This window comes from Pterocles gutturalis, unplaced genomic scaffold (assembly GCF_000699245.1).
Source record: "Pterocles gutturalis isolate BGI_N339 unplaced genomic scaffold, ASM69924v1 scaffold600, whole genome shotgun sequence".
NCBI lineage: Eukaryota > Metazoa > Chordata > Aves > Pterocliformes > Pteroclidae > Pterocles > Pterocles gutturalis.
Window position 1 is genome coordinate 3,250 of NW_010143038.1, and position 19,370 is coordinate 22,619.

The 19,370-nt window shown below is 50.6% G+C and overlaps 1 protein-coding gene across 1 annotated transcript in view; it reads right to left on the reverse strand.

The window, feature by feature from the left end:
• Nucleotides 1–363: 363 nt before the first annotated feature.
• LOC104469840 (pre-B-cell leukemia transcription factor 1-like) overlaps nucleotides 364–19,370 on the reverse strand; it is a gene marked incomplete at its 5' end in the record, with an annotated part of 24,396 nt that continues 5,389 nt past the window's right edge. Inside the window, 4 exon segments of the mRNA XM_010084554.1 lie at nucleotides 364–781; nucleotides 7,495–7,584; nucleotides 9,070–9,182; nucleotides 16,608–16,767. Of these exon segments, the coding sequence (XP_010082856.1) occupies nucleotides 689–781; nucleotides 7,495–7,584; nucleotides 9,070–9,182; nucleotides 16,608–16,767 (456 nt within the window).

A 19,370-nucleotide genomic window follows, 5' to 3' on the forward strand; every position in this document is an offset into this window, starting at 1 on the left:
TGCTGGTTTTCCCGGGGCTGGGAATGGACCGGTACCTTTTGGAAGCGAAGGGGAGCGTGCCCAGCTCCTTCTCTTACGTGCACGGGGGACTGCGCCCAGCTACCCCATCACCAGCAGTGACGGGATGGTTCACCGAGGCAGGGCTGGGCGCGGAGGCGATGTGCTGGCTGCGGCTGGGGCCGGCGGAGACGAGGCGGCGTTGTCCCTACGGAGAGGTAGCATGAGAGACGGTGGCGGGGGGCGAGGGCGGTTGTCTGCTAATAAAGGAGCGAGACGTGACGGGTGTACGCTTGTGGCTCCCCCGAAAGATGGCCCCCGCGGGGCGGTCCGCGCTTTGGGGTCGCTTTGAGTGATGGCAGCTGATTTTTGCTTTTCCTTCTTAAAAATCCTTCTACCTGCGGACACATCCTTTTGGTGGGAAGGGGTGAGAGGAAGGGAGTGGTGTTGTGGCGGTGGCAGGGAGGCGGGGAGAGCGGCTTCTACCCAGAAAAGAAAGGGAAGAGAGTATAAAGAAGTGTCCAGATTGGCTGATAAAAGCATCCCGACGAAGAGAAGAGAAGAGAAGGAGTCTTCTTGTGTGTGCTGATTGGGTTCACCTCCAGTCTGACTGCTGCGGTGTTAGGAGAGGCCCCCTCCCCTCCCGCCCCCGCCGGGGCCGGCTCAGCCAGGGATGCAATTTGCTGGGAGATCAGTTGGAGGTATCAGAGTGAACGCTGCCAGGGCCTTCTGTGGGGGAGGTCACCGATGACGGGGTAGTAGCGTCTTGCCAACCTCCATTAGCCTGCGGGAAGGGAGACAGGGAGATGTCAGCCCCCCAACGGCACCTCACCCATCCGCCTGGACCCTCCTGCTTCGCCCTTGGCACGGGCCAGCGTAGGAGGTGAAGGTGTCCCCTCTCGGTCCGCCATCCCACCACGGACTGCAGGGCTCTATCAGTGGGATGGGGCCAGAAACAATTCTGGTGAAAACAGGGATTTTTGACAAATCGCAAGCACTCATGGAAATTCTGTCCCTTAAAAAATACATTTTTCTGCAGACACCCTGAACTCTGGTTGATTGGGGGTTTTTTTTACCCTCAAGTAGGACTCTTCCCCATCCAGAAGGAAAAAATAGCGAACATCACTCCAGAAACCCCATCCTGGGATGTTATCTGGACCCAGGTGCTATGAACATGCAGAACAACCGATGGGTCCCAAGGGACCTCTGAGCCACACCATGTCCCCCAGCATTGCTCCATGTCCCCCCTCACTGCCCTTCTGGGCACCCCTCCTCCTGTGTGGGGGGAAGCCATCACCACCAAGCCTTGTCACAGGGCAGACGTGCCACCCACACACCTCTCTTGCCACCATGAAGGCTGCATTTGGGGACTTGGGCCACCTCCCTGCTCCCAACCCAGGAGCCTTCCCCTCCTCACTTTGCAGTAAAATCACAAATTTCTGCCACCCTGGGGCTGATCCTCCCTGTCACTCCTCCTTGAGTGACAGCGCAACGGAGGTGCCACCACCATATCCCATCTGAGGGTTCATACAGCAAAGCATGGTGGATAACTTGTTTCTTCTCCTAAAAACAGACACAAAGCCAAATTCTCCAGCCTCTCGAAAGCAGAGCTACCGGAGCGTCCTGGCTGCTGCAAGCAGGAGCCAGCAGCGCACAGAAGTTTCTCCTCTGTGGCTGCCATCCCCTTTGGAGAGGAGCAGATGCTGCACCCAACCTTCTTCTGCTCACTCTGACATTGATTCAGTGCTCGGCTAATTAATCCTTCCCAACCACTGCCCAAGCTCAAGTCAGTAGTAGTCACCGTCCAGCTGCCTGGATGACCGGTTCCAGGCACAGGGCATCCATCACTGGCCATCAGCCAGGACCCCACAGGCCCCCAAAGTGGGGTATGGGTAGGAAACGCTGCATTGCCTTGAGGAGCCAAGCAGTCACCCAGGACTCACCAGGCGGTTGTCCACGCTGCCAACCAGCTCCTGCCTGCCCGACAGCCAAGCCAGGATGGGAGCAAAGAGCTGACCACGGGCGAGCATGGGGACCCACGTTTTGAGGGATGAAACCACCTCGCAACGGGACACACACAAAGCAGAAAGGACGGAGGTGTGCACACATGTGATGGGCTTGTGTGCTCTTCCGTGCAAATGCGGTCCCTTGCAAAGGGGTTCAGCAAGGAAGACAGGAATCACGACCTGAGCTTGTAGCAAGTTAGCAAACCCCACTCTGCTTCACCTTGGGTGCAAACACGAAACCAGACCACGCACGAACATCACCAGCCCCATGTGCCCCCACTCGCAGAGACCCCGGGCTGGCCATGCCCACTGTCCCCACCAGCTTCCATCCCACCCTGGCCCCGACCCACCATCCCTGCGCTTCCCAAGACGCAATATCCACCCTCCATGTCTTGGACCGCTGCAAGAGGCAGCAATTATCGTAGATTATCAGCCCGACAATGACAGGCCGCGTAAAGAGAGACACAGAGCCAACTCTGCCGCCCCAAGACTGGCATATTCAAGTACACTTAGGACATTAATAGCAATTTACGTGCCATCAGTGAGAGAGTACCACAATAGCTGCGCTGGCAGCCTCTTATTACCAAGCCTGTTATTTGTTGGAGTTACAAGCTATAATCACAACAGAAACTTTCAAAACCCTTATCTTCCGTGACGCACCAAATCTATTTCAGAGCCGTAATTGCTATGTCACCGGAGAGTTTGCTGCTTAATGCACTCAGATGCCATTTAGTGTTTGCAGGGTCATTACAGCGAGCAGGAGGAGGGGGGGAGAGCGGAGGGGGCCGCACAGAGCAGGGCTCCGGCCCTATTGTGCTCAACTATTTTTAGCGAGGCTTTTGCGTGCCAGCTGCGCTTGGAAGGAGCGAGAGGCTGCCGACGATAGCTACGGTGCCTCCACATTTAGCAGTTTGCCCCTTAAAATTTTGGGGATCCCCATAATCCTCCAGATGGGAATCAGCCTCTGTGTGTTGAGGGAGCTTGTGCTGCTGGTGATCACCTTGGCGGTAAGATGATGATCCATAAGAGGACGTTGGGGAGAGGCTGACCCTGATCAGGGCACCCTCCATAGACCCCACTCCCTCCTGCTCTCCCAGCCTGGGAAGGCTGCAAGTGATGGGTCAAGCAATGGAAAGGAGGCCCCAAGGTTGGTCAAAACTTTAGCATCTTGATGCCATTGTTTGGTATGGACAAGCCCTCCACAAGGAGGCCAAATCCATCCATGCTCATCCCTCTTTTCCTGGAGTTCACCCCATCGCTGCATGGACCCAGCCATGTGCAGGATGCACCTGATACCATCCAGCTGGCCCTGCCACTTTCTGAAGCAAGGAGATCCCTTGGGATCCAACTGCAGTAAATCCCTTGGGATGTCCCTCAAAGATGAAGGAGTTTTGAGGAGGCTGCTGCTCCCCTGAGGAGCCCCTGCACACAGCTGGGACTTCTTCAGGAGGAACAGAAGCCAAAGACAGAGCAATAGTTTCCAGGATGTCTCTTCAAATGCCACCTTCTGGTGCCAGAGACCAGGCAAGACCTTGGTGGCTGTCCAAGTGGCGGAGCCCCAGTGATGGACTGCTGAAGCAACCAGTTTTGGTGCCCATTTCCACGGGTCTCACAGTGTTTTTGTCACCTCCAGCAAGTCTGGTTGGCTCTCAGCCTGGGCCTCCTACGTGGGGCTGGGAAGACGACTTTCTGCCAATTTTAGAAGAGCCTTCTGCCTCGCACGGAGGCTGCCTCAACCTCTCATCTTCTGTGACCAAATCCATGTCCTACCATCAACGGGGCAGGGTGTCAGGTCAACCTCCAAACACATCAGATACCGGCAAGTCTGGCAGACTGGGAGTAGCCTCAAGGAGGTTTCAGACCTCTGAGCTCTTCAGAGCCTGTATCAGGCTCTCCTTATGATACTGACAGAAGCTCTTACTACACACCAGAGAATCCAGCCTTGCCTGGCCATCACTTTCCAAAGGTCACAGTGGCAGGCTCAGGACGCACCAAGGCATCTCTGACGGATGGGGCTCGGGCACTGAAGCCCCACCAGATCAGCTTCCACATCCCAGCCTGTGACCACGATGGTGAACTGCAGCTTGCTGAGGAGCAGAGCAACATCTTTCTTTTGAAGACCCAAATTCTGAAGAGTCTCAGCACAGGTGAGGAGGTCTCACCTCCTACAGGGACCAGTGCTGGTGATCCTTGCTGCCAAGAGGGGATGCAAAACTCAGTGGCACACCTTGCCGCTGACCACCACCATCACGGCAACAAAAACTGCTTCGTGAATAGAGACAGCTCTGCAAAACAGCATTCTGAAATAAAAAAACCCTTGCACTCTGATGAATTTTAAAAACAGTCCCTCATTTCAGACTTTTATGTGATCTATAAATTAAATTAAATAAAGTCCAAAAAGAAATTTCTGGAAAAGTTTTTCTTTAAGGGGACTATAGCCCATTCATTAACAGACCCATCAGTGCCTTTGTAGCATCCTCAGTCTGAACTACAGGCATGTTTAGATGCAAATCCCCAAGAGCAGTGCACGGTGTGGTCCAGGGGTGCTGTTAGACGGGGGGAGCCTTGCAGGCATGACCCACCCAGAGCCTGGCTCCTCCTCCCACACATGCTTAACAGGGACCTCAAACCCTTTGTGGATTTAGGGTCACAAAGCAGCAGCAGGAAGGGCAATGTTTTGGGCTGGGACCTTCCACAGGATTACAGATCCACCTTCTACTGGAACCCACCAGAACCTGGACATCAAAACAGTTCAAAACCCCCAGCCTTGGGGACCCCTAGCTGAGCAGACATGCGGACCCCCACGAACAGGCGCTGTCCAGAGGGACCAGGCACCTCTTGCTTAATGGTGTAAAACCTCCGACCTCAAAGCTAGCATAAAGGGCTGGATCAGGCCCTGAACAACCCCTCCTTTCAGATGGGGGGGTCCCGCCTTCCCCTCCATGCTACCCAAGGCAGGCGGGCAATCCTCAAGACAGCTCCTGCCTCTACCCCCCTCCATCACCAAGAGCATCCCTGACCCTCGCTACGCCCGGTGCTGCCCGATGCCGTCTCCACCTGCAGAGAAGGCGGCTGTTCTTGTTCTGCCTCAGCCGTCACTGCAGGTCACAGAGATGGCGACGGCTGGGATATCACCCATTATCCTGCTAACGATGCAGAACCAATGCCAACCGTTGTCGCCCTGCAGAGAGGTCTGTCAGCCGTCGAGCAGCAGAGCCACGGAGGGAACTGGGCTTTGGGTAGACTCCTGTCCTCAGCTGTCATGACTTACACACATTTAAAAATTCATCCTCCATCAAGGAAAGCAAACCCTGAGCGTTGTCTCCCCTGCCAAGGTTTGGAGCTGGGCAACCTGCCGCTGACTTCCCAGCCCTGACGGGCTCCAGGGATGACTTAACCTCAGCCCCGTGCAAACATCTTTGTGACAGGGCTCTTGACTAGGTTTCAGCTCATCTCCTTCCAGCAGCTCACGGGGATGCTCGGGTGATGTGGGGATGGCAGCTTTCTGTGTCACTAGCAGCTTTCTTCTGCAACCCTCTGCCCTTCCTTGGCATTTAAGGGTTCAGGGAAGCCCTGCCTGCTGCTCTGCCCACGAGACAGCCCCCCTGCCTGCCCGAGCAGGCTCCCAGGACCCTGCCCAGGTCCCAAAGGGCAGCCACACTTCAGGGCTGGACACACTAAGGTCTGTCGAGGGACCTAGCTGGATGGGAAGGCATTAAGTGACCAAACCTCCCTGAAAACCAGCCTGAGCAGCCATCAGACATCACTGTGTCACATCCTCCTTTGGGCAGCACAGCGGGGACCACTGAGCCCCTGCCCCTGTCAGCTCACCAGTTCCCAGTGCTCCTCATGGTAATACTGGTTCTCCCAGGACCACAGCCAGAAACACCGCCCAGCTCTCCTCGTCCTATTTGGTTTTCAAGTTCCCACTACCTCTTTTATCTCCTCTTCTCCATCACCCCCCTCCCTGCCTCGTAGTTCCTGGCAGCAACTCTCCCACCCAGATTTTGGCTTAACCCAGCCCACTGTTATTTTCCAAGCCAACTGCAACCGTAATCAGCTCAGCCTCTTTCCTTGGGGGTATTTTAATTTATACAAAAGTATCATCTCTTATCATGATCAGCCTGCGATTCATTTACTCTTCAAGTATTAAAAAGCCAGAAAGGAAATAAATTCAGCGCACGGAGAAACTAATGCGGAACGATAGGCTCTTTCATGTGGCATTTCCAAGTGCCGTTTTTGCAACGGGCTTATGTAATGAGACATAATTATCTGCACATGTTCAATTACATTACTTCACAAATCCTCCCTGCCTCTGCCTCCTGACGTCAAGCCGCCCGCTAAGCCTCAGCGCCCGTAGGAGAGGGGAGCGGAGCCCCCCGTCCCGCTGTACCCCTTTCCCTGCACCCTCTTGATAGTCACGCACAGTGTGACAAATGGCACAAGCCTTGGCTGGGAGGGTGATGGGACTGGATGGTCCACCCCGCTAGGATGCTCGGCCACGGGACCACTGTCCCACCTGTAGGACCACCACCTTCCTGCCCAGCCCAAGACCACCCCGCCTCAACCTTCAGCTTCCTTGATGGGGACCGCGGCAGTCAGCCACGTCCAGGACCAGCTACCCCCTCCTCTGTGCCACCCCGGCCAATGCCACCACCACCCACTCGGCGCTCACAGCCTCCTTTTCCAGGCTGCCCTCTTCTCCCAGCTTGCTGTCACCGCCGCTGAGATGGCGGACGATTGATCTGAGAAATGAAGTTGGATTGCTGTCCCGAATCTACACTGGGTTCTCCTTGTGTGTGTCTGATCGATTTCCCCCTGTGCGACACAGCTTGTCGCTACGAATTTTCATGCTAGTCAGAACCCGCCAGCGCACCCAAGAACAAGGAGAAGATGCTCCAGAGACCGCCCTCCCCCTCGCATCCTCCCCCAGCCCAGTTGGGCGAGGTTTTCTTGGGTTGACATTGGTTGGCTTGCTTTTTTTTTTTTTTCTCCTTTCCCTTTTATTTGCAATCATTATTGCCTCCAACCCCATCCCCGCCGTGATTTCGGATGCCGGCCAGGGATGGGTTATTTTTAGATGGTCGCTCCAGGACGGTGCCATTGGCGTCCGCGTGGAGCCATCTCTGGACCAGGGCGTTTGCGGTGACATTCCCCACCGCAGTTACGCGAGGTGTCACCTGTTTAGCAGCTCCTCTCGGCCGAGCGCGTGTGGCCGCAGGTGCCAGGCGAACGCTGATCAGCTCTGACAGTCCTAGACGCCAGCTGCCTGCACAAAGCCTGCCCGGTCACCACTTTTTTTGTGGGCAAAGCTCTGCCGTTGGCGTGACCGATACAGAAGCAATAAACTAGGTGACCGTAAAAGCAAAGACAAGTCCTACTAAGTGGCATTCTGAGCCCTATGGCTTTGAAATAATTGGTAGTGAGAGAACAAAAATGAAAAAAAAAAAAAGAATAAAACAAGAACCCAAGCCTATTTTTTTTTTCTTACACTGATGCCCTGCGGACTATACATCTGACTTGCTGCGAGTCCGTCACTGTATCCTCCTGTCTGGCTGATAACATGGCGAAGGGTATCCACCTAAACAGATCAACGACAACAAAGACACAAATTAGAATGAATGAAAGGTTAGTGGGCAAAGCTGTTTCAGTTCATCTTTGGCAAGATATAATATTATGTGATAATAATAACTGTGATGATAATAATAATAATAATACTACTACAAACAAAGGTATATCTTTACAGAGGGTTAAAAGAGAAGTGCAGCTGGTCTCGCAGTAAGAGCCCAGCCAGAGGACTGCTCCTGCCTCCCTCGCCACCCCATGCCTGCCCCATCATGCTCTCCTTGGCTCCAAGTCTTTTGACAAAAAGAGCAGAGAGGGAGAACAGTATGGGGTGGAACCTCCTGGAGCACATCGCTGCTGCCGGCTCTACCATAGTGCTCGAGGACCCATATTCCTGCCCCTGTCCCCTTACACCCTTCAGTCCCAAGCACTGTGAAGTTCATGGCAGTGGAAGGAGATCCTTGGAGTCGGCTGGGCGCTTTAATTTTTGGAGAGCCCGGAAAGGGAACATACCTACCACAGCAAGGGCACTGGCAGCTCTCCTCTGAGTGCCCCGTTCCTCTCCCTCGACTCCCCCAGCCCCAGAAGCCGTACGTGCAGCAAGCACATCTCGTCACCCACGGACGGCACATTTGCTCTGCATCCAGCACTGCGAGGGGAGCAACCTCGGCTTTAGAGAGCTCTGCTTGCCCAATGCAGAAGTGTCAGAGGGGCTGTTGTCTCTCAACACAGTATGGAGCCTTAGGTGCCAGAGAGGGGTCTCATGGCACATCTGGACATCGGATGGGAGGTTGGAGATCTGAGTGAGTTCCTGACTATTTTAAATTCTTTCTTTTTGCCCAAAGCATGGGCTGACGTTTCAGTAACGCTGCTCAAAGCTCCCTTGCTCTGTCTTGCTGGTGTGTACACAGGTGGTGTGAGTGCCTGTGCTTTGGGAGGTGGGGAGATGATGAGGGGTGGCTTTTAATTAAAAAAAAAAATCTAACTGTTTATTTGAGCATTTCTCGCCTTTCAGTAGACACATGGTTCAGCATCAAAGGAGTAAGTGGAAGCCTTGTAAAATGAGATAACAGTCCAAACATCTGGCCCCTTCTATTGGAAGAATAAAGCAAGCAGAACCTAAATCTCAGCTGCTTTCATTTGAGTTTGTGCCTGTTCTCCTGAACCTCCTCTCCTCCTAGTACGACTATCAAGCCAGAGCCAAATGCATTCACAAAGTGTGGGCAAGTCTCCTCAAGACCATGGTTGTTGGTTTGGTTGGGTATTTGGTTTTGGTTTATTTTGGATTGATTTTTTTTTGGTGGTTGTTGCTGTTGGTTTTGGGTTTTTTTGGTTGATTGGTTGGTTTTTTTCAGTTTGGTTTGCCTTTTTTAAGTGTTGGTTGGTTTGTTTGTGCTGGTTGAGATTTGCTCTTTTCGGACGGGAGGGAGAAGTGCCAATACAATCGAAGGCTCCGCCAACACTAATGCATTCACTGGCAGTACATCGGATGGGTCCCTACCTGTGACTGCACGTTGGCTCCAACCTGGGCCCCTTGGTAAGAATCCCCATTGAGAGACTGCACGCTCATGAACAAATCTCCAGAGTTTGACATGTTAAAAGAACTGGAAGAACCTGGAAAGGAAAGAGGGAGGCACCTGAATCACAGAAAGGAAAAAGATCCACCCCATGACTCTCAGCCAAGAGGAAGGAACAACATGCAAAGCAACCACAAAACCAAAACACACAGTCAGGTTAGTAGTATGAAGAACAGAGCAAGCAAAAAAAAAAAAGAACTCTTGAGGTTATTCAAAGCCACATGTTGTTACAGCTCAATGCCAAGAACATTCTTCAACAGCTCCTCAGCTGGAGGAAGGATTCTTCATGCTCTCGACTCAAAACCCAGCCTGGAGGACTCGGATGGCCTTTCCCCTTCATTTCAGGGTATCAAAATCCTTCAGGCAGCTTTGAAAATCTTGGCTGTTGGAGGTGTCCACCCAGCAGACTGCACCGGAGAACAGAATTACCCAAACAAGGCTCGCTATTGAGAGCAGAAGCCTTTTCAGCAGGGCGAACTAGGTCCACGCTACTGCTGTTTCCCAGCAGCTCAGATCGGGGTAGGTAAATCTACCCTGCACTGCTCTCTGCAGGGTGAGCACATCCAGACACCATCCAGCGCCACAGCCTGAGCTCCGTCTGAGCCACAGGGAGCTCTGCAAGGGAGCGGTGCGTGGGCTTTGCCTTCAGGACATCAGGAACCCATCACTGGTGGGAACTGCAGCACACCAGGAGCGAAGGCTCGCAAAAACGTGAAGACACCTGGGCTAGACTCCCAGTACCCATCATGTCAGCAAGTGTCTTTCGTTGTGTGATGGGCCATGAGAGATTGCAAGGGTGTCACAGCCCTCCTGGGCCAGCTGCCCCAGAAGAACAAGCTCTGTAAGCAAATTCTCCATGGCATGCACCAGTCGCCAACGTTACGCTAAAAAAATGTTAACGGTGAAGACAACTGGGTGGGATCAGGAAAAAAAAATCCATAAATTAAAAGAAAAAAAAATCCCGCCTTTTGCAGAAACAAAACAAACAAAAAAACCCTCCGCAACTACTCAACAGGAGAAACAAACCCACCATGTAACTGGAAGGCAAGGGAAGAGGGAAGGGGGTTAAAAATAAATAAAAAGGTTTTATGGGATTATTTCAGAACTTATCGTGCAGATCAGCGCGTTAAGTGTGAGACAGCTCAACGTGCAAGGTTTGGTTATATACATGACGTTAGCCTTGGAAAGGAGAGACTTCAGGGGCCCAGGTCAGCTACGCTTTCAGCTCCAACCCTAAATACACTCTCATCATCTCCACTGCCACTTCCAACTTGGAAGACTGGCAACCACAGTCCTGGTGGAGTTGCCCAACTATGGCTCATGAGTAAGCGCTGAGAAACGCCTGGCAATCCCCCTCCCTTTGCTGGAGAGAGACAAAACACTCTGGACAGACCCCAGCTCTGCCCTGGAGGTGGACCAAGAAGGATTCTCTGAAGGAAGCCACCTCCAAGAAAGATCAAGGAGCAGGTGGGAGGTCTATGCTGGAGACTTCATGTTCACTAAGCTTTCTGCAGCTCTCTGCAACTGGCTCTTTTGTCAGGTGCTGGCAATTCTCAGAATTGAAGGAAAGCAGAAACGTCACTGCTAGCTAACAAAGCCCAAGACAGTCAAGAGACTCATCTTGAGCACAGTGAGTCTTGGATCAGGACCCTCCCACCGGTGCCTGACAAGAGCAGAGCCAGGAATAGCTCATTGTCTGTGCTCACTGTCAACCCTGCCCAACCTGTTCCAGAGCAATCCCGCAGCACTGCGTAAAATAACCGGGACTAGACAGAAGGTAGCTGCAACCATCACCTCCTCTGCGCAGCTGGCAAAGGGCTCCTGTCACTTCCCGACCTCTCCCGTTACTTGCTATGTTAAAGGTAAAAAATCCTACAGAAATGAGGTGGCAGCGAGGACTGCCCACCCTGACACTGCTCAACTTTAAGCGTGAAGATGGGCACTTCCCACATACACAAAGATGCTTCCTACTGGGTTTTCTGAATGATCTCTTTGACCACCAGCACAGAAGGACAGGGCAGTAATGTGGCTTTGTCCTCTTGCAGTGGCTGAGAACAAAAAGGACTTTGCAGTTACTACTCACAAGAAGCACAGGATATTCTCCTGTTCTTTTAAGGTGAGCAGAAACCTTTGAGATCACACAAATAATCAGTGACAGAGCTGGGAAGAGGACTCGGGAATCCCTGAGCACCTGCCAGGACACCAGGACCGCTCTGCACCCACCAGACCAACATTTCATCCCACTTTCCTCTACCAAAAGAAAATTATAACAATAATAACAAATCAAAATGCCATAAACTTAACTGGTATTTTATTGAAACTTAACAAACCTGGCTGTAAAACCGAGACTGTGAGGGAGGAAATAAAAATAAACAAACAGCCACAAACTTGAGTTCTGAAGAGCGTTGGTGTCTTGGAAATCATGAGGAGCGTTGGAGATGTCACTTACAAGAAATACACTGCTATTGGCACAGGGTATTTTTACAATATATGTGCATATCTAAACAGCAAATATGTCTTGCCGCTGTTGTGGATGCAAAGATAAAATATGCGCATACCAATGGCCCCGCATGTATGGACGCATTTGTATCAGAGACGTAATTGCAGAGAGCCCTTTGCGCTGCCGCTCTGCTGCTTCAGCACTCCACTCTCTGCGTACTAGCCGTGTATGAAAATTAGGATGGCCCAAAGTCTCAGAGACATGGCTAAGAGGGGCTGACGCACTGGGGTGAGCGAAGGGGCAGGAACGTGAAGAGCCCTGGAAATTAAGACTTGGGTATGCTCCTCCATGGAGACAAGATCCAGGAATACAAGTCAAATCCTTCCACTAGAGGAGGGTCCACCACAAATCTGATCTGTCCTTCTGAAAGGCTCCACTACGAACACACCAAAGGTTTTCAGCCATCATCATTCAATCTGGGCCTCCTCAAGAACCGAGAGGTAACAAGTGTCATTGAGCTTGTGAATCCAGGAGCAAAGGGCTCTTTATCCTGGCATGGAAGTCCCTTGATGTTATTGGGTAGAGACAAAAAAAAAAAAACACTACAAAAAACAACACTTTTTGTGACACATAGCAGTGTGAAACAGTGATTCATCTTTAGCATCCAGACATCTTATCAAACCCAAGACCTATCGCTGCTATTCCTTTGTGTTGAGTTTCTATCAGGGCAACAGCAGCTTCAGAAAGAGCGGTGGAAATGTTTAAACGAGCTACTCAGATCTGGCTGCTGGATGAAAGCCTACATACACCAAAACAATGTCCACAAAGAGATCTCTTCCATCCCCTAGCATTTCTGATGAGCAAAACCCACTTCAAGTTTGCTATCAATTCAAAAATCCTCACAAGTTTGACTGCTGCTACATCATGCACCAGTTCTCCAACTCTTCAGAGTGCTGCTTCTCCAGCTTCTCTAATAATTTCTCTAATGTGTGGTCAGCCTCCACTTCTACCTCCAATTTTCCAGGACCTCTAACACGTCTTTTTCTCTAAACTATCTGACAATTCAAAAGGCATCAAGAACAAACACGGTAATGGTGTTCATCAGAGCTGAAATCTCGCCATCCTCATCTGCTGCCCCATACCACCTACCCCAGAGATCCAGCACACTGAACCACTGAAGTCAACTTTGGTCACGTATATAGGACTCCTAGTTGAAGTCAATGGCAACAACATACATACACTGAGAGCACAGAACTTACCCCCACCCTGTAACTCTTGTGTTTCTACTGCGGTAAAGATGAGGGAAGAACTTGATGGACCATGTGGACCACGTAGCCCCTCAGCTGGACAAAGCCACCAAAGTTGACAGCAGGTCTAGAAGCCTGGGATGACCCAGCAGGACATTTGTTCTTTTTCACTTGCCAACCAACACTCAAGACAGTGAGATCATGATCAGAACAGCCTCTCTGCTGAAGCAGGATCCTCTCCAGCCCTGCTTCTGGACAAGTGATTGCCACAAAGGGAGGAAGGCAGAGAAGAGGAGATACAGCAATCAGGCCCGTGCCTGATAAAGTTCATTTCCAGACAGCACAATCCCCTCTACCAGTAGCTTAGGCAAGATGATTTCTATAAAACAAAAGGATGAGCAGGAAAAAACTGTCTCAGGACAATTTTGTCTGATCTGCATGAAAGATTTCACTGCATGTCATCACCTGTGTGTGGCCCTCAAGGACTCTGGTTGGCAAAAGGGTCTGTCCACATGAAATAGCTTTCATTTGCCACGTGGTTTTTGTGCTGAGATTGTCCAGGCGATCAAAGTGAGGACGGGGAGTTGTTAGCCCAAATGAGCCAGGCATCTCAGCTTATTTGAACATCTGGCTGATAAAGCCCAACTGTGTGTATTCAGGATGAAAAGGTGTTTGACATTCAGGCCTGGGTGACTGAGGATGGGGGACCCTGCTTTGAAGGTGCCAGATGGCTAGACAGATGCAGTCCTTGCCCTTGTCAATGTGTGGCCAATCTCTTTGACTGACTGTAGCCATTCACTGATCTCTGGTAACACGGGTGTCAATGCAGAGAACAGATGGGCTTGCATAGCCACAGCAGAAATGAATTTAGCTCCTGTCCCAGGTCCCATCGCATCCAGTTTCACCTCCTCTTCCAACACCATGGCCCTCCAGGGACTACATTGCTGGTCGTTTCGTTCTCATGACCTGTCCTCTGCCTAGTCTCTTTTCACATGCCCTACGATGTATTTAAACCAGAAGAAGGTCCTACAAATTCACAGCAAATTCTACCATTGCTCACACTCCTTCCTCACCAAAGACTCAGCCAATGATCTGAAAACAGAAAGAAGTCCATGGTGTAAAAGGAGAGGCATCATCCATCCTAGTCTTTCACCTCTTCATCCACTTCCACGTTCCTCCCAGGGCAATTCAGCACATGTGGATGGCTCATGGCCCTTGACACCATCCTCCAAATCTTCCAAAGACAGGTATTTCAGACCCAGCGTGTACAGCTGTGCTTCTTGCTGCCAGCACCTACAGGACAACCTGAAGCAGGGGAGGTCACACGACTCCAAATGTCCTCAGGACATGCCTTTGCCCCACAATGTGACAATGCAGGGATGCTCAGCTGAGCTGTTACACCTGCAAGTTCAGCTGGGGAGATCTCAAACTGGGATGCCACTGTTGGGAGAGAAAATCCTGAAGCCCTTCCAGCTGTCTTCTCAGGAAGAGGACCTGGGAGGACATCCAACATCACTACATCTGCAAGCTGACCCAGAGACTACTGCAGTGCCCAGCGCCACTGCTGCAGCATAAAGGGAGGGTGGTGGGACCTGGGCCAGGTTAGAAACACTTAGCTTCTAGCAGAAGAAGGCTCTCCATGGCCCGCGAGCTCGCCTTGCACCATGGCTGCACCAGGCACGTGAAAAGAGGTTGATGTTTCTGGAGCGCAGATAAGTGAGCCAGAAAGAGGACCCAGGAGCTCAAGTCTTCCCCGTTTATAACAAGACTGTTTGTCCTTCCTTGAAAGCGTACTGTTATCCAGGGATTACATGAACTGTTTACTGCAGAGTACCGGCCAATTTATCTTTGAAACAGCCGCATTACTGCCTGTGGGGAAGGCAGGAAACAGCCTCACATCGAGCACTATTTAACTGGGCAGGCACTGGGGAAATGTTTATTCCACTACATGCAGGCCAGATCCAAACCCTCTGAAGGAATCTGAAGTTCTTCCCTTGCTGCTCTGGACCTTTGGGTCTGACTCCAGTTGAAGAAAGAGGGAAAGAAGGAAAGCTGTGTCTCTTTGGTCCAAGCTGATGTGGACTGCAGGACAGCATCGCAGGCAGCAGGCATCTCCCTCAACACGTGCAGTTCTGCTCTCCACCCTCCAGCCTTTTCTACAGGGGGGTGTTAACCTCAAGAGACCCCACCTGACCAGGTATTTCGAGTGAGCTGTTTGGAAAGGACAACATCTTAAAAACTGCAGCTGAATCTTCAGCAGTTCAAACAATGGAAAGAAAAGGGGGAAAAAAAGCAAACCCAAACAAACCAAAAAGAAAAGAATAGAAAAAAAATTCCTGCAAACCATGTGTCCCTGCAAAACTCTGCTGTGTCCACCTGAGCCCTCTGAGCACCGCAGCCAAGCCCAAGCAGGCAGCACAGCTCGCTCACGGGCAGCCCTGGGCCAGGAGGAGCTGGGAGAGATGTTCCCCAGTAGTATTCCTGACCTGCAACCAAAAGCTGTAACACCTCTAGATGCTCTAGCTGGCTCTGGGGGGGCAGACCCCTAGCAAGTAACCACCAGTGGGGTACCACCAGTGGCCTATTTAACATCCAGCTTCTCCTGCTGCCCATCATCCCCTTTGCACCCATCATTTCCTTCCTTTTAGCAGCCTACCTGTTAACAGCAAGCATCACGCCCTGGTCCAAGGGTACCAGAGCAGACACAGAGCTCAAAGGCACGCTCCCACTCTCCCTCCCACCCCTAAAAATAAAACACGCACACGGATATTTGCACAGATAACAAAGTACATGGCACCCATGAAATTCACTTTTTTCTCCTCCTTTTAAACAAATCCCAATTTTCCAGCGCTCTTGGGAGTGGAGCACAACCAGCCAAGTGCAGGTGGGGATCAGTTTTGGGTTGGCCGTCCTCATGGTAGGTACCACGCGTGAACTAAGCATCGTTCTCTAGCAGAGGAGTTGAAATCTGGGCAAAGTGCCCTGTGCCTTTGACCCTCAAAACAAACAAATGCAAACCACAGCAAAATGGGCAGGAAAGGGGGAAAGGGAAGGGAACGACCCATGGATTTCCCTGGATCACGCTGACACAAAGGGAAAATAAAATTCACACAGAGCACACTCTTGCAGGTGATCCAGACACTGTCATGTAAGCAATCAAAGGTAACCACAACAGAAAGAAAATCAAAAGATAAAAATCTATCCAAAACAACCCCCAAAACAGCATGAGTTAGGACATCCCAGAAACGCTGGGTTAATCCCTAATGGATAACCATTAGGGCCACTCATACTTACAGCCCCAGTGAAATAAAATCATTATGCAATGACTTTTTAATTATATTTTGTTTTCTTCCCCCAAAGTGCAAGCAATCCCAGCGACTTGTTTTGGATCATTTTTTTCTGGTTTTGTGTTTACCATCCATGCATATAACCCCCAACGCGGCACTGTCAGTCACAAGGTCTGATCACATTGTTTTTCCAACGAAAAACAGAACAGGGGAGGGGAAGGGAAGAAAAAAAAGAGAAAGGAAAAGGGGGGGGGAGGAAGCAAAGAAAATAAAGTACCTCCACAAAACAACCCCCAAAACCAAACCCATACACCTTTTTTTTTTTTTTTTTTTTTAAAAGACAACAAAAGTGAGACAACCAAAACCAGAAAATAAAAATGGAAACAACCAAAAGGAGAAAACAGGAGAGATATTAGAGGGAGGGGGGAAAACAAACATAAAACCAAACACTAACAACCCAAAAGAAAAAAATAAAACCAAAAACTAACCAGCTGAATTGGGAGTTGAGGGTGAGTTAGCCTGGCTTCCATGGGCTGACACATTGGTAGCCGTGACAGCCGTTTTGGCAGCATAAATATTGGCTTCCTCTTGGAATTTACCTATGTTCTTCTTGTACCGGATTCTCTTATTTCCAAACCAGTTTGATACCTAGAGCGAGTTTAAGAGAAGACAAAGACGTTAACGTTTCAGCTCTGGCGAGTGCAGCTGGGTAAGGAAGGTGGGTTAGTAAAATACATATTATTTTTCTCCCCCCTCGTTTTCCCAGCCATGGAAGGAAGCACCTTTTACCCGTGGGTGTCACACCAAGCCCAGGAAAGGTGGTGGGACACCCTTGGGAGGCCCAGTTATGTGTGGATATATCTGGTTCCTCTACGGATGGGACGTCCACTAAGGGGATGCTCCACAGGAACCGCTAGACCCACCCCACAAAAATATCAAATGGGTTTACAAAAACCTGAGAAAGTCAAATGATCTTGAAATTGCACAATTTGAAAACATGGATGTGTCGTTTTGGAGCTTTTTATTTGCCTCCTCCTTGGTGTCCCTTTGACAGGGACAGATGCCCTGATTCCCAGATTCCCCTTCTCCTCCCTTTGGAGAAGCCAACGTGGCTTTCAGGGAGAACACTCAGTGAATTTATTCAGGCTTGGCTAACACAGAAAATTGCCTTGATATCACTGATGCTCTGCTTTTGATCCACCTGAGTGAAATTATCACAAAAAGCCAGAAGAGAATGCTCTTCATCCAGTATTGTATGATTTACCTTAAGCTGCTATGTAACTGGGAGCTTCAGGGGAAAGCTGGAGAAGGAGAAGATGGCTCGTTGCAAGAACTGATTTCGGTCCCAGGCAACAAGTGTGTCCCTTGGAAAGGGGCAGGAGATATTTCCACTGTGTTTGCCCAGAGACCAGTATGGGCCTGCTGCGTCTAAGTGCCCAGACTTGCAGCTGAATGGGGCTAGTGGATTTATTTAAAAAGAAAAAACAAAAAAGAAGCGGGCTGAACTTCTTCATAAGTCAGGGGGGTGGCTGAAAATGATGTTTCCCTGTGCCTGCAACAGTGCAATGCATGAACCTGGGAAAGCCCCACGGAGAGGTCTGAGCAGCGATCCTCCTTGATGAATGCTTGGCAGAATGGTTACTTGGACAACCTGGATAAACACCCCAAAGTTTGCATGTCAGAGGTTCAGCACAGTGACAGCATAACTCTGTGAAACCAGGCTGTGGTGTATCTGGCCAGAACTGCTTCCCAGGGAAAATGTCAGGGTACCTCCTGAACCACCATGAACCCTGCGTTCCCCAAATCCCACTCAGTACCCTGCTGCTGACAATCCTGTTCACCTGTGGACACGGCATTGCATTGAAAAATTTCAGAGAAGACGTGGGAAATATTAAACCCACAGTTCAGGAAGCAGCTCTCAGCTTCTTCTTTCAACAACACTGAACACACAAGAATCAGAGGAACATCTTCCCATGTGCAGGTCTCTAAGCAGAAGACAACTTCCAGCCACTACTGACCTTGTTTGAGAAAACTCATCAGGATGAAGAGAATGGGCAAATGCCAGAGGACGCTGCAACTCTCCCAGAAGAGCTCCAGCACTCCTAGGATTGCTTGGAGCTGCAATCTTGAGCTAGCAAATCAACCTCTTTGGTGGGACTCCAAAGACATTCTCCCTTTGCCCGCTGGTGAGCAAGCACATCAGCGCTCCCCCGTCCAAATGGACTTTCCAAGCACCAAGACACAAAAGACAATACTGGATGTTCATCCTGGCAAGATCATGATTTTTTCCTCATCTTAGGGAAATTGTTTTGGCTTGGGTGTTGACAACTGAAACCCATGTGCTTTTATTCCTACGATGCTTTCTATGTGCAGTGCTCCTAGAGCTTCCACACAGAAGTGGCTCCATCCACCAATCTACCACTACTGAACTGCAGGTATCGAATCCTGTGCTGCTGCAGAGCAGGAAAAAGAAAATATAACCTGCAGAGACCCCTGTGAGGCAAAAGGTACTAACTCAGATCAGCACCCGACCCAGATCTGGGAGTGAACATTTCAACGGCACCAGGAGCAGGTGCCGTTTGGGAGCAGCTCCATCCCACTTGGTCCAACTTTCTCATTAATGACAATGTGCTCCTTTGTGATCTTCCCACTTGGCCATCTCTCTGCAACAGCTCTTCTGGCTTCAAATGCTGGAGCCGGCGGGTGAACTCTGAGTGTTACAGGAAGGAAGTCAGGACAAACTGGTACCACAGTTGATCTTAATCTTAAAACTTGTGAAGCAAGGAACCTGCCTACCCCTGATCAGTCTGTGAGTTCAGACCAATCCTGCTCATGACAGGCACAGATTCATGCTGTCTCATGTTCCCACTTAGCCTCAGCAAAAACAGAGACCTGGATGTGTGTCTGTTTCTACCTTCTTTGGACAAAGAAGGGAGGGAGATCCTGGAGACAGGCACAATGCAGCCTTGATACAGCACAGTCACACAATATCCTAAAAGCAGCATTTCTCCTGGGCATTTTCTCTTTGCAAGGGAGAAGCTGGAAGTGTGAACAGATGAATTAAAAGTGAGAGGAGAACCATCAGGGCGGTTTTACTTAAGCCAGTATGCGCTGTCTCTCGTAGGTAACTCTAGGCAGAATCAATGTTTGGGTCTTCTGACCCAGGGGATGCAATCGGAGTCGCTCAGCAGGCATTCCACACAGCAACGACACCTACCCTTGGACGCTGTTGCTCCTGGTGAAGGGAGACC